General features: G+C 44.7%; 1 protein-coding gene across 4 annotated transcripts in view; it reads left to right on the top strand.

Moving 5' to 3' along the window:
* The window catches only part of LOC146797348 (rab GDP dissociation inhibitor alpha-like), a 231,822-nt gene that overhangs the window by 139,507 nt on the left and 77,309 nt on the right, over positions 1 to 15,006 (top strand). For all 4 annotated transcript variants that reach the window (XM_085627548.1, XM_085627547.1, XM_085627545.1 and 1 more), the window contains exons 4-5: positions 5,994 to 6,128; positions 7,732 to 7,930. In XM_085627548.1, coding sequence (XP_085483674.1) covers positions 5,994 to 6,128; positions 7,732 to 7,930 — 334 coding nt within the window. The remainder of the gene's footprint in view (positions 1 to 5,993; positions 6,129 to 7,731; positions 7,931 to 15,006) is intronic.

Raw genomic sequence — 15,006 nt, 5'->3', positions numbered from 1 at the left:
TCTCCATAGGCTTTAATGGAGATCCCGACAGTAGCTTCTGCCACTGCATGCGTCTCCCGTGGGTCCCCTTCCTCACTACCTTGGGTGGTTTCACAAGGGGCCAGCGACCCTAAATGCCCTAGGCAATGTCTGTAGAATTGTCGTGGTTCTTATACCACTTTTTTGATATATGGTTTGGTCCCCCCCTGGGGCCCTATGATTCCAGTGCTGTTTATTGTAACTATCAATGCTTGTTTGAATTGTATCTTTACCTCCAGCCTCATAAAGAGACTAGTGGGATTATTCTTAGAATAAATACATATATTTTATATATATACCTGTGTGGACTACTCTTTCATTTGGTTATTCAAGAGGTTATCTATGGTAAAACAATAAGCTTAACACTCCTTCAAGACTTAGCCTGAAGGCTGCTCTCCACAGCTACCACTAGGATAGCTTTCTTTAAAGGTTGTCTTTAACCTATCACCAAAAGAGTCGAATTGGACTGGTGCAAGGGGTCCCCTATAACTAGTGGACAGCATATGCCAGGCCAACTTCTCACAGACAGGCATCCAGTGGAGAGCCCTGTTTACAGGCGGCAATTGTGGCTTTAGTTTGCTTTAGTGAGGATGGACTAAAGGTATGGAGTGAATGGCTGGTGCCGGCTGGGTTAGTCTCTGGGTCAGCGATCATGCTATGTCCATGAGGCGTTGGAAATTCCTTTTGGATATTGAGGATTTATTCCTCAAAGAAGAGCGAGATCTGGTCGCATAAGCTCTGGGAGGGCGGGATTTCTTTCTGTAGTGCCTTGGGATCGGTGAAGGATTTTATGATAGAGAAACTTGTTTTTTTGATCTTGTTTGGCCTAAAGAATTTTTCTGCACATTTTAAAGGCTTTTTGCTCTGTTACCTCGTATGCTCTTCTCCACTTACATTCCTTTTGTTTGCATTGGTGATGTAGCTGAGCTAGGGCGGGCATAATCCAGGGGGCTTTATGAGTTTTAGGTTTTATTTTCTTATTGTGTAATTCTAGTGGGATTAGTTTGTCGCTTATGGTAGTCATCCAGGTATGGAAGAGTTGTGAGTCTTCTGGTGTTTTACCAGTTAGGGCAGGGACTCGAGCCTGGGCGGTTGTGGCCAGTTTAGGATTGCTGGCTAATTGCACCCATTTACGTCTTGGTTGTGCGGGGGTGACTTGTTTGCCCGGACAGTTAGTGGTTGGACTCTTAATAACAAAGGGTATAAATTCATGGTCTGACCATATCTGTGGGCTAGGGATGTCTACAGATAGCGAGGAGAAGTTGGAGCAAATGCTATCCAATGTGTGGCCTGCTTTATGTGTCGGGGCATCAACTAGTTGGTGTAGTCCAAGAGATTGTATTATTTCAAAGAAATTATCAACTCCTGGCTCATTACTGCATTCCAGGTGGAGATTAAAGTCTCCTAGCAGGGTAAAATTGGCATATCTTAATAATAGATGGCTTAAAGTTTCTCCTAGCGAGTCTAGAAAGGCGGTACTGTGGCCTAGTGGGAGGTAAACCAAGGCTCCTGAGAAGGCAAGGGAGGCACTTATTGTAAGGCAGAAACCAAGGCTTTCTGCTCCCTTAAGTGTGTCCAGTTCAAAGTTCGTGAGGTGTAAAATTTCACGTGAGATAATGACCAGCCCCCCTCTGGAGTCACCTCTGTCTTTCCTACTGATTGTGTAGTTGGGGGAAAGTGCTGCTCCAATGTCAGGGTTGCACCAGTCCTTTAGCCAGGTTTCTGTGACGAAGAGCAGGTCAAGTTGTTGTTCTGTAATTAGTTCCTTAATGTCCTGGGCATGCTTGCATAGTGAGCGGGCATTGATTAGCCCACCTTTTAATTGTGTCTTGTTGGAGGGTGTGGCTATCTTACCCTTGGTGCGAATGCCTGTATCGTCATTTAGTCTTCCAACCGGAAGTCAGGCAGGACAGGTAGTGGGTGTGTCCGCTTCCCTCCACTCAATCGGTAAACGCAGTGGCGGACCGGGGAAGCGGAGACAGAGGGTATCTTACTTTGAGGCTTCGTGGAATCAGCCAAGGACCCGCGAGTCGAGATATGTGACAATATCAAATGATGGCACAAGGTTTAAAGGTAAAAAGAGTCTTTACATTATGAGTGTGGCGGTCCACGTACGCCAGACTCATGGTAGCGGTCTCCTGACCGTCTTATTACGACTAGGGCTGTCGGGCCACCTTGAGGCCGCAGCAACTGCCTTTCCCTGGTGGTTGCGCAGCCGTCCTGAGGCTGCAATATGCTTGACAGGACCGCCACGGTCCCGCCAAGCATATTACGAGTTTCTTCACTGCAATGCCTTTCAAAAAGGCACCACAATGGGAGCGTCAAAGGCAGGTTCTGCAGGGTATGGACTGTCAAGTCCATGCCCTGCAGGGACTGGGGGTGCACAGGGGGCACAAAATGTGCCCCCCTGCATTCACCCCCATGGCGCAGAGGCAACAGGGGGCCCTGTAGGGACCCCTTTGTTTCTTCACTGCCACACTGTTAATGGCGGTCGCACAAACATGAAACGTGTGGTGGCAAGGAAACTCCTAATATGCTTGGCAGTGAATCTGCAGCACCGCCAGCATATCAGGGGCCTCAGACCCCTGTGCCACTGCCAGGGATCATGGATCCCTTGCGGCAGCTGCGGCCCTGTGGTGGTCCAACCGTTACAGTCCTAATGTTGCGAGCAGACTGCCATTCTAGCGGTCCACGGACCGCCACCACGCGCTCGAACTCATAATAAGGGCCTAACTGTGTTCCCAAGGCATGTTAACTGTTTGACTGATGAATGTAGTGATTGCCATAGAGATGAAAATAAAACATCTCCTTATCAGTTTCCACGTTAAGATAAGGATCTGCATTGTCTAATGAAGTATAGGTATTCAAATCATCTAGGAGCTGTTTGACTGCTTCGATGTCCCACAGACTTGCAGAAGAACCTGGAATAATAATGTTGTCCAATGAAATGGGTGGTACATGTGGTATTTGGACCACCCCTTTTGGCCACAGAATCTGATATAGAATCCTGACCCCTAAAATGCCACGAGGTAATGGATAAGCAGTCATCTTTACAGCATGATAGCTCCTTGCCACTCAATGTGAAGAATGTGACAGCAGCTGTTGTACAACAGGAGACAGGGAAGTGTATTCCAGAAGATAGTGCTCATGGACCATCATTAAGATGATAATCCCCATGCCAATCCACAAAAGAAAGGATGAACTGACTGTGAAAAAACAAATATATGACCATGGTGGAGGAATGTACCTATTACGAACGACAGGATATCATCCCTTTAAATTGCCTTCTACTGACATCAGATGCAGACCTTACCAAAAGAGATGGAAAAAGAAAAACTTGAATTTCTTCAGGTTTTGGATCATCTTTTTATATTACAACTTCTTGCAAAAGAATTGACTCTTTCACTGCTGGTGATTCCAGTGGTGCTGTCGATGCAGTCAATGTTGAAGCAGAATCAGAAATTGAAGTCGCTGGTTGCACCAAATCAGGACTGGTCGGGTTTGTCTGGAGTAAAAACTGGAGACTCACCTGCCCATCCCATTGGATAGTCTTTCTCAGTTTGGCTGATTGCTTCATGGGATAACTCCAGAACAAGGAAAGAATGCACTGGTCTAATCTGGGGGCACGTTTTCATCAATGGAGTGTAGATGGGGATGCTCAAAGGAATCAGCTTGTCATGCTTCTTGATGCGCTCAATTGGCAGCATTGTGATTTTCTTAGCACCAGGCAATGGCACAGCATTACATCGCGAGTGTTTCTGTCATGAACTCTGGGGACTTATCAGAAGTCTTTGTTCTGCTGAGGTACTATAAATACACTGATGCTTGCTCCAACTCTCCCAAAAGGCACTCGGACCCACATGAATTCAATGTGAATCATGAATACCCAGGGGGAAAGGGGAATGGGATAAGAGAGAAAAGTAGTTGGTAAAAGGCTTTCTTCACATCAGACAGATTTCAGTAAGCGCAACTTCAGCGTTCTGGTCTACAAAAGAAATTGAAACATATTCGTTTTTTTACTACTATTATTAGCTAGATTCTAATCTCACATTGTTTTAAAGTAAACTAATACCTTTTGTACAAACACGTCTTTCTCAGCTACTCACCTTAAATTACTTATAACATGTATGTGTATGTATAAATAAAAAATATCACAGTGATTTCTTTTTATGCTGACAGCCTCTATTTAGAGAGAATTAAAATGTGTATAAAAAAATTTACCCTATTTTTAACACTCTCTTGAAAAAACAAATTAAATGTCACAGTATCACAGGGAGTGAGTTAACAAGACTCACAACCTAGTAAATTTCACACAATAAGCAGAAAGCTCAGTCTTTGACTTCTTATAAAATGATTACCGGTTAGCAATGTTCATTCAGTGGGGTGAATAGAGGCAAATCCTTGCAAGAGAATATTAAAGTTCAGGAACAGACAGTCATGTGTGAAATTACACCTTCCCACCAGACTCTCATTACAAGTAGTAGTGGAAAGATAAGCAGTCATCCAAGGCAACATGAAGAACAAAGCACTTGCACTTCACTTTGTTTTCTCCTTTTATACTAAAGATTCAAGACAACTACTACAGCAAAATCTCATGAAATGAGATTTCCAAGTCTCATAATACTTAGTTTTTGTTTCACTTTCACTTTGTGGCATCCTTGTGAATATGTGACGTTACAACGCGATCAAAATGATTGCGGTACGTTACATCGCAGTTTTTACAACACAAGCCGTTACAGCGACTTGCGCTGGAGGGCGCTGGACTTAGGAATAGTATGATTTACTATTCCAACACCAGTCTACGTACAGTAGGGTGTTGGAATGGTAAATCATACTATTCCTTAGGTTAGAGCGCCATCCAGCGCAAGTCGTTGTAATGACTTGCGTTGTAATGCCCGCGATGCAAAGGCATTGCGATGCAATGCCCACGTGGTAATGAATGTCTCCCATCCTTGTCCACAGCGACCACCATCTTGGATGAGGCATTAATGCAACAAATGCCTGTAATGGAATTGTGTTAAGAACTGTTACAGTAAAAATCAATTTCATTATATAACTGCTTTTGAGCCCACCTCTGTATTTTTCATTAACCTTATCCACGACCATGACAGTTTCTTTCCCAAGAGCTGGAACAGGTTGTCTGTTTGATGGCCCAAAAGATACTTTTTATGGAATCCTTTCTTGGACTAGTTCTCCTAGTGCTTCCACATGTAGGAGATGCCTGCCTGCACCTTTAGCTTCTTCTTAGCTAGTTTTCCTCTCAAATGTTGGATACTTTTGCATCAGAGTCACGTGTGCCCAGTGAATCACTTTGCATATCCGCCTATCCAGGAAGCAGCAAATCAGGTAAATACATTTGTATGCAAAATATACGTTTCTATGGTGTGTGACCATCTGGTATGGACCTAAGCAAGTTATTGAGTGTCGCTGAGCCTGATATATTGGGATATAACTACTATCCTTGTCCAATGCCCTCGCAGTCAAGACTTGCTTGAGCATACCGTTGTTTCACACAGCGAGTGCATTTGATTCTGGATAGAATGAATGTGAGACTAGCATGCATACTACCAGAGCAGTCAGACCATCAACACATGTAGCGCAAGTCATTTATGACCAGGAGAGTATTGGCAGTCTTGTGTGACCATACCCAAAAGATTCTAGAGCATGAATCGACTACAACCGATATGTACTTTCTGTGACTGACAAGTGGAAACAGGCAAATACGATGAAAACGATTGTAGTCCAAGGTGTCGAAGACTGCTTTCTAACACACTCAATTTTCTTGTTTGTTTATTTATGTACCTGACTCGTAAAAAAACATTAAATAACAAATAAAACTTATTAGACAGTTTTTTTAATTTAATCTCGTCTTACCTTCAAACTAGGAAGAGAAAATTGTTACTCTAGATAGTTTGCCTCTTTTGAAATAAAAGTTTTTCTCTTCCATGGCATCCCACCTTTTTTGCTTCCTTCAGGCCAGTTAGTGAAGATGCTGCTGTACACTGAAGTGACACGCTACTTGGATTTTAAAGTGGTCGAAGGCAGTTTCGTATACAAATCTGGAAAGATTCATAAGGTGCCTTCAACAGAGGCAGAGGCTCTGGCTTCTGGTAAGCAGCAGCATTTCTTTTACAAAAAGCTTCTGTTTTGTTAATCTTATTTGCATGCGTGCCACAAGGGCTGTCTTCTTTGTTTCCCTCAGCAGGCGGTGGCAGAGGTTGAGGGAAGTCTTGAACGCTGCTGTCAGAGTTGTCCTTGCTGGCGTGCCATCTCCTCTCCAGTTGTTTGTTGTCACGTTTGGCTGTTCTGAGTTCTTGGGTGTACCATCTGGCTTTTGTGGAGGGTTTTCTCTGGGTGTTGCTCTTGATGGGTATGATGCTGTTGGCACAATTGGTGATCCAGGCATTGAAATTCTTAACTCCTTGTTCGAGTTTGGTGGCGGTAATGGGATTGGAGGCATCCGTCCAGCTTGTCTCTGAAATGTTGTTTCACTTTGGGTGGGGGCATTTGTCATTTTGGGGGTGGTGTTGCAGGGAGATGTTGAAGTGGACAATGGAGTGGTCAGTCTATGTGAGTTCTGTGACGTGGCTGTATTTGACGCGGTTGCTAGAGGTGACGATTGGGTCCATGGTGTGTCCTGCGGTGTGTGTAGGGTCGTGGACAATCTGGGTCAGTCCGAAGCTGGTCATACTGTCGAGGAGGTGTGCAGTGTTGTCAATGTGGAGATTTAGGTCGTAGAGGAAGATGTAATCCTTGAAGTCTAAGACAATCGGCGCAGTGAAGCCTGTGATGGTGTTGCAAGGACTTAGAATTCTACACTATTTCCTGCATATCTGAGCACATTGGACACTGCCCTTTCCAAAACCTTAGACAGCTATCTGCCTCAGTGCACTAATGGGAGACTGTCCTTTGGGCACTATATGGGCTAAGCACATAGGCGCAACACTATCCGAGGGTTTAAGAAGATATCTGCCTGAAACCTTAGACACAACACAACCTGAGCACTTCGAGCAATATCTTTCCAAAGTTCTTCGGCAGCTTTGCTGCTTCTGCACTTAGAGCACTAGGTATCGCTGTGTGCCTAAAACACTAGGGGGCCGATCAGGGCCGGCTTTTGCGCTGGTGGCGCCTGGTGCGACAATCGCTTTTGGCGCCCCCCTGTCCCATGACCACCTCCTTAGATTCTCTTACTACCACCTTCAAAAGTGCCCCATATCTCTCCTATAATAAGACATTGCTAAACACAGCGCCCCCCTGAGGTCACAGCGCCCTCTCACAGGTCAGCGCCCAGTGCGGCCGCACCAGCCGCACTGCCCTAAAGCCGGCCCTGGGGCCGATTTACAGAACTAACTTAAGACAAAATCCTAAACTTACTACTTTTGGTATTCACAGAAGTTAGGATTTTGTCTTAAGTTTGTCTTAAGACAAACTTAAGACAGACTTAAGACAAAATCCTAACTTAAGTCTGTCTTAAGTCTGTCTTAAGTCTGTCTTAAGTCTGTCTTAAGTAAACTTAAGACAAAATCCTAACTTCTGTGAATACCAAAAGTAGTAAGTTTAGGATTTTGTCTTAAGTTAGTTCTGTGAATCGGGCCCTAGCACACTGCAATAACCTTGCACTTTGGGCGCTATAGTGTTTAACTCCTAATGGTTGCCTTTCTCTCACTGAAAAGCCCCACTGACTCTAAACATACTTTTACCCTTGTCTTCCAGATCTAATGGGCATTTTCGAAAAGCGTCGATTCCGCAAGTTTCTGCTCTTTGTGGTGAATTTCGAGGAGCAGGACCCCAGGACCCACCAGGACATCGATCCCAAGCGCACGACGATGAGGGAGGTCTACCGGAAGTTCGACCTGGGACCGGATGTCATCGATTTCACTGGCCATGCCCTGGCACTCTACAGGACTGAAGAGTAGGTCGATGGCTGACCCTACCTATATGTGTGGTTTGTGTCCTTATAGTGTAGAGTAGTGTCTGTACTGAGCTGTACATCACGCACTAGTGCAAATATGACGTATGGACAAGTGTGTGTGTTGTGTCGCGCTCTTAGCTAAAGTTACACCACTGAGCGTTCCTAGGGACCCTGTAGGGGCGGGAGTCAAGAACAGTGCATGCAAATTCGGGACGCCAACTCCTTCTGAATATAGTGAGTATGTATTAATGCATTTCCAACATTTTTGCACATCTAAGTTACATCTTAAAGCTCACATTTAAGTGCTGCTGAAAGTGTTGGAAAATGACCCCACTTTTCACAAAGAATGTGCATTGAGGGGAGGCATTCAAGAGACAAAACTGAAACTGGAAAGACAAAAAAACAACAAGCATTTGCAATGCAATAGGTCTCGCAGTTACACGAGTTAAAGCTATTGGCATTGTAAATGGCAATGCCAATAGGCATTGTTATTTGCAATGTCAATAGCTCAAACTCGCGTAAATGCGAGACCTAATGCATTGCAAATGCTTGTTAGCTTAAGAGTTTTAGGCCCCGCCCTTTATTACATCGGCCACAACACCATAAGCCCCCCTCCCAGTTTTTTCATCCCAATTAAAGCCCTGGTGTTTGGAAATAACAATGGTCTGGGCTGAGTCCGGGTCAGTCTGCTCTGGAGTGGTGACTGTCTTTGACTTTTGCAGCGCGGCGTGCTTTTTCGAAACTCGGAAGCCACCTCCCCTCTGAATACTAGTGAGTTCCAGGAAAGCACGGGCGGCAATGCTTTGCTTTGTTAATATTTCACAGAGATCTTAAATCACTGTTTGAGGAGTGGGGCCGGGGGAGGGGGTGGGATTCGTGGCAAGAGCTTCGTAAGAGACACTCTGCCCTAAACCAAGCCCCCCTCCCCCCTTAACCACTCACACAAACAAAACAGAAACTGCCGGGACCAAAAGGAAAAGCGAAAGAAGGAGGGGGGGGGGGTTTGGGGGGAGGGAAAGAAGCTGCCAAAACTGCCATGAATATTAAAGTAAAGCTGGGTCAAAAGCTTCCAGCCCTGGAAGTCTGTGACTCGTAAACAGCTGATAACCCAAGACCTCTACTCTCCTCGGCCCTGGGCATCTTCACAGAGCCGCAGAACAACAGACATCATTAGTATCGGTGCAAAGCCAGATGGCACAGTAATTCAAGCAAGTACTGGCACTCTGAATTGCGTGACATACCAGGGCTGCGACTTGTTTAGTCAATACATTTGAATTGAGTACGTCACCACGGATGGGTATGCAGCTCAGTGGTAGAGCGCATGCTTCGCATGTATGAGGCCCCGGGTTCGATCCTCGGCATTTCCAGATTACATATTTGTATTTCACGAAAATTGATTTATGTTAAACCATTGTGCCGCATATATTTGCTGTGCACGAAATATAAATTAATTCAGTAAACAGGAGGAAAACAGTGTCAAAAATGTGAGTTAGCTTGCACAGATTGCGAAAGCTCGCGGCTGTTAACCTATGATACATTTCATGTGCGTTTGCAATGATTCATAAGACGTCACGTAGAAAAAGCTGACATACCAGCTGAACTAGAAAGTGAAAGTTAAAGTGATCGGGCAGAGGCAGAGGAGAATGCAACTTAATGACCCGTGACGGAGGAGACAAATGGTGGCTGTGTCCGCGAAAGTGATCAGGCAGTGCTTTTCAGGCTGCCAAATGGTGTGCGCGCCCGGCGCACATGCACTGTAATTGGAGGCCTGAAAAGCACTAGTTTGCACTTCCAGATCCCCCTTTTACAAAAGCTCTCGCGAGAGCAGCGCTAAAGCGCTGGCTCAGGCGAGACCTAAAAAAGATTCAACCAAAAGGCACTCGAGGTCAAAAATGACATCCGCTCAAATTCCACTTACACGCACGCTGGAATGAGACTTTTTTTTACATATGTAAAATCACATTTTACAAAACATTTGTGATGCAAAAACGTGGATATGCACTCGTAAAAACATTTACTCACACATACTAGTTTGTTTGAGTAAACCTTTCCCCAGAGGCCGGAAATAGGTGTGTAGGGGGATAATGCACTTGAAAGTGTGTTAACGGGGGAGGAGCCAAGATGGCGACCGGAGCAGTCGCTTGAGCGCCCGGCTCCGTCGGCCCTTGGCCTCGGACTATCATCCTGATTCCTATCCTTGCCGATTTTCGAGGTGCAACGCGTGCGACGACGCGCTGACTGCGCCGCCGCTTTCCCGAAGTCTTAGCCCGCCCGGATGCCGGAGTTTTTGGTGCCTTTGTTCCCCGCCCTGGACCCTTGCTCTACTGTGGCCTCGGCCGGCCCCCTGGAAGCGTCGCAGTCACCGGACCCGCTGGTGCAAATCTGAGCCCGAGGTCCCGATCCCGCCTCACGCCACGTACGGTCGCCAGAAGAGCCGGGAGAGAGACGCCCGGACACCTCCTGTACCCTGCATCTGACGGGCTGGAGCCAGAGGGTAAGCCCCGGTGTGGCGGGTCTCCTACCCCGCTCTGTGGACCACGCTGTGGAAGGCTGCAGACCCCCTTCTTCTATGGTCTAGTCGGCTGCAAAGAGCGCCCGAGGGAGGGGAAGAGACTGCTGGCTTTCACCTGTTGCGGCGCAGACCTGTTGGGAATTGCCTCCTTGTCACGATCCCCCCCCCTGGCCACGGTACCGTTCAACGGTAAAACATGGCGCTGATTGCCTGCTCGCTGCTGGGGGGTGATGCTCCGGTCTCGCCCGCTGCCCGCTTCGCCCTCCCTCTACCAGACTCCAGCTCCCCAGTGCCGTCCCGGATTGCTGCCGTCGGGGGGACGCAGCCTCCGCTGACATACGGCTCCGTTCTGGCTGCCCTGCGGGACTTTCGTCTGCAATTGTGTGTCGGCTTGCAAACGCTGAGTGAGCGGTTCGACTCTACACTGTCTGCTGCGGGCCGTGAGCGCCCCGTTTGTGATCAACAAGACGTGAGTCTGCCAGTGCTGTGGCCCTCCTGCGGGGAAGCAACGACTGGGTATAACGGTGCTACACTGGTGTCTGCATTTGGCTTTCCCGGCGCTCGGGATCAATCGCTCTCCTGCTCAATGGCAGATACTTTGTTTCCCCGGTCATTGCTGCCTGCTTTGTTGTTGCCTGCCTCACCGTGCCCGCAGGAGTTTCCAGCTGAACTACACCTGGCGACCTCGAGGAACCGTTCACGGTGGCCTATGACTCCTTTTATGTGGAACTCATGTACTTTACAAGCCAGGTCTGGATTTTATATGGTGTGCAATGGGACCTCCATAGATGATCGGCGGCCATTTTGTGACTCTACTTCTCCATCTTCTCCCAAGTGGCCATATTGTCTTTGTCTGTTCGGGATGGGGGGCATTCAAGAGGGGGCGGGTCTAATCGTACGCCCGCGATCGGGCCAGGGCTAGATTACTTTCTATCATCATGGCTTCACGGCCGGGCTGGACTGGGACTGGAATTGTCTACTTATGTTGTGCGCACTCGTCGCGATCTGTCTGCCTTCATTTCCGTGGTGTTACATGCTATCTTCCCACGACCGCCTTCGGGTGTAGTGGGGCTTCAGTGTGTGGAGGCTTGGTTGGCCGGTGGTGTCGGGCGCTCCTGAGGATACGTGGGCTCCTCCCCGCCTCCTTTCTTCTTTCTTCTCTTAGTTTCTTTACTCTATTCCTACTTTCTCTCTCGTCTATATTTCGGGTTCATTGGGCGACAGGCACTATGCTGGGGGGGGGGTAGGCCATAGCCTCCGCATTGGTGTAGGGTGGGGGGGTAATTTACTGTTTCTTCTTAGTTCTATGGGCCTCTTTCTTTCATGTCTCTGCGCTATACTTGTTTCGATTCGGGGTCTGGGTGTGGGGTGGATTGAGTGGGGGCGGCTTTTAGGGGGTGCGTATTTACTACTGTGATGATCCTGTTATCTAATTGCATCGCCTTACTGTATGAGATTTTCTATGGCTGTTTTAATGATGCTGCTGCTCTCCAGTGTATGAAGCCGACTTGCGGACTCGAATCTCCTTGTTTCTATCCTTTACTGACTTTATTCTCGATAAACATTTTTTTTTTTTTTTTTTTTTGAAAACCTTAAAATCAACCTTCACTTCTCCTTCCCCCGGTGTCAAGGATCCCTCCAGTGTATGAATCCTGAATCGTTGCTAATCTTGACCTTGCCGCACAGGGAATGTATTGTTTGCCTCTGTGCTCAACCGTATTGTGGCCGGCCTGATGGTTGTAGGCCCGTATTTGTTCTTTTACTCTGCACAAATAAAGGTTTTTAAAAAAAAAACAAAAAAAAAAAAGAAAGTGTGTTAACACCCACAAACACACTTGCTTGTGGTTATCCACAAACATTTCCCTGGCGCACTCCCACCTGGCAGCAGTCGGAGGTTTACGCTTGTCAAGGACACGATTATATCCATTTTTGGGGTGCAAATAGAGAGTGAACACTCGCAAAATTGGGCAAAGGGCTCTACCAGGAACAAATATTGTGCTAATCTGGTACTTTATAACAAGCGTGAATGTACACTGACTACATTTACACATTTGGGAATGAATGCTTTTGAGTTGTGGTAAATGGCTATTCACACATTTTTCATGGGTATGCCTAGAATCCTCTGACCATCACAACTTGTCCGGTGTATTCCTGGAAGCTAGTGGCCAAAAATTAGTAATTTGCTACAAATTTAAAAGGAAACCTACAGGAGTAAATTTCAGATGTTTTTTTTTTTAATTGGGCATGCTCTATACAATGTGCAGACTTTGAATGTGTACGATTAACAAAAGATAAAACCGTGAGCCTTTTGAGTGGTTAGCAAAAAATGAATGTGTGTCCTCATGTAACATAACTGGTGCTATGTAAAGCGCTCTGATACCTGATTGGATTCGGGTCAAGTTTGCGCTATATAAAACTCTTCAAAAAAAAAAATTTGCATTAATTCACCCTTGTTGACTTCGCCCTGGATCAAGTACACAAGTGTAAGTTGGAAGGTTTTGTGATGTAGGTGAGCAGGAGTGATGCTCAACCATGTGCAGGTGTGAGTCGCACCTTGTGACTCAGGCCCTCTGACACTTGGAGGTGGAAGCTTCAGTCAAAGGCCCGGATTGTGAGTTTTGGTGCCATACATCACACCTGATAAATAAAGATATCATGGAGTACACTATTCATTGTGCACCATAAGTAACACCTAAAACGAGTTTAGGGGAAATAGCACCAGGACTTTGGTGTTTAAGGCACCAAAATCCATATGATACGGCAAATACCATATGCTTTTCCCCGTTAAATTATGGCAGGTTTGACCTGCTGAAATGTAACAAAGGTTGAAGTATTTAACACGTCCGATAATTATCAGATGCATTAAATAAAACTTAAACTTGTAATTCCGACCCATACGTAAACAGGCCTGAAGCCTTTGTCGAAGAGCTAGTCGTATCTTCTCCTAGAGACAGCAAGTTGTTGTAGCTCGGATGTTAATGAGAGGGAGGCCCAAAGGCGATGGCAGGGACGGGGATAGACCAATATTTTGGTTTCTGAGGGTTTCTAATAGCAGGAATACCTTTATGAGATTCCATTCAAGTGGGATTATTCATCCTGTAGTTTATGGACAATGGAAAGGTTGAAAGTGTTGATGGTTCTGATGTTTCACCACACAAATGCACCCACCGGGGGTATCCCTGTTTGACCACGTGGCCGCGCATTCAAATACACTCGTCTTTTCATCCTCATGAGGTCAATAAAAAGAGACCACCTTACTTCTAAATTCTATACAATATGAGTGGCCAATTTTTATCATTATGATTATTATTATTTAAGAAAAAAGAATGGAAGTAGCGGCGGACTTGACAGACCGTACCTCAATCATAGTTCACACATTATGTATAATGTCCTGTCCACGACTTATCCGGCGGCTGCCGCTGTTCGGTGCTACTGTCCAGCAGATCAAAGATTGTCGCACATGGAAAGGTGCACCAGCAAATAGCAGAAGTCCAATATATATTCAAAATATGTTCTTCATTATATTTCTTCTATAATCAGAATAGATAAAATCCAGCCAACGTGTTTCGTTCCAACTACTTCTGGAACTTCCTCAGGGCTTAAAGTCATAACATGCAAATGTATTCATAGATTTTCTATAGTAACAGTCCATCCAAAATATGTAATAATAGTCCTTCGCTGTAATTTATAGGTAAAGGTGGTATATCTCTGCTCGTATCGACAGAATTAGTCTAAGTGTCTGTTCGATACCATAATAAGAACCTTTTTCACCCATAAGTATTGGAGAAACAAAGTAACAGCAGCTGAGATATACCAACTCTACATATGAATTTCAGCGAAGGACTATTATTATACGTTTTGGACGAACTGTTACGGTATATAATCTTTGAATACATTTGCATGTTATGCTTTAAGCCCTGAGGAAGTTCCATAAGTAATTGAAATGAAACGCGTTCGCTGGATTTTATCTATTCTGATTATAGAAGAAATACAATAAAGAACATACTTTGAAAATATATTGGACTTCTACTATTTGCTGGTGCACCTTTTCATGTGCTATATTATTATTATTAGTATTAAGCAATAACATTAATATTAATAATAATAATCCATTCAATATGAATGCTGATAAAATAAAAGGTGTAATGGTTAATGTTGTTATTATTATTATTGTTAATATTGTTAATAATAATAACAATAATAATAATAATAACAACAACAACAATAATAATAATAATAATAATAATAATAATAATACGCCTATTAATAATTATAATAATGGCAATAATAATTGCACGGATAAAATAACACGAATAATAATGATTAATATTATTACTATTGCTCATTTTAATAAGTGGATAATAATAATGATAAAAATAATAATAACAATAATAATAATTGATCATTATGCCTTGTATTTTTTTAGCATTTATATAGCATTTTTATTATTTTTAATACTAATATTGTTGCTGATATAGTCATTGTTGTTATTATTGTTGATATTTTTGTACAAGGTATGATTCTTTTAATTTCAATTCACAATAAAAACGATGCGATAAGATCA

The sequence above is a fragment of the Triturus cristatus genome, chromosome 9 (assembly GCF_964204655.1).
Source record: "Triturus cristatus chromosome 9, aTriCri1.1, whole genome shotgun sequence".
NCBI classification, from domain to species: domain Eukaryota; kingdom Metazoa; phylum Chordata; class Amphibia; order Caudata; family Salamandridae; genus Triturus; species Triturus cristatus.
This window is presented reverse-complemented; position numbering and strand designations above follow the sequence as displayed.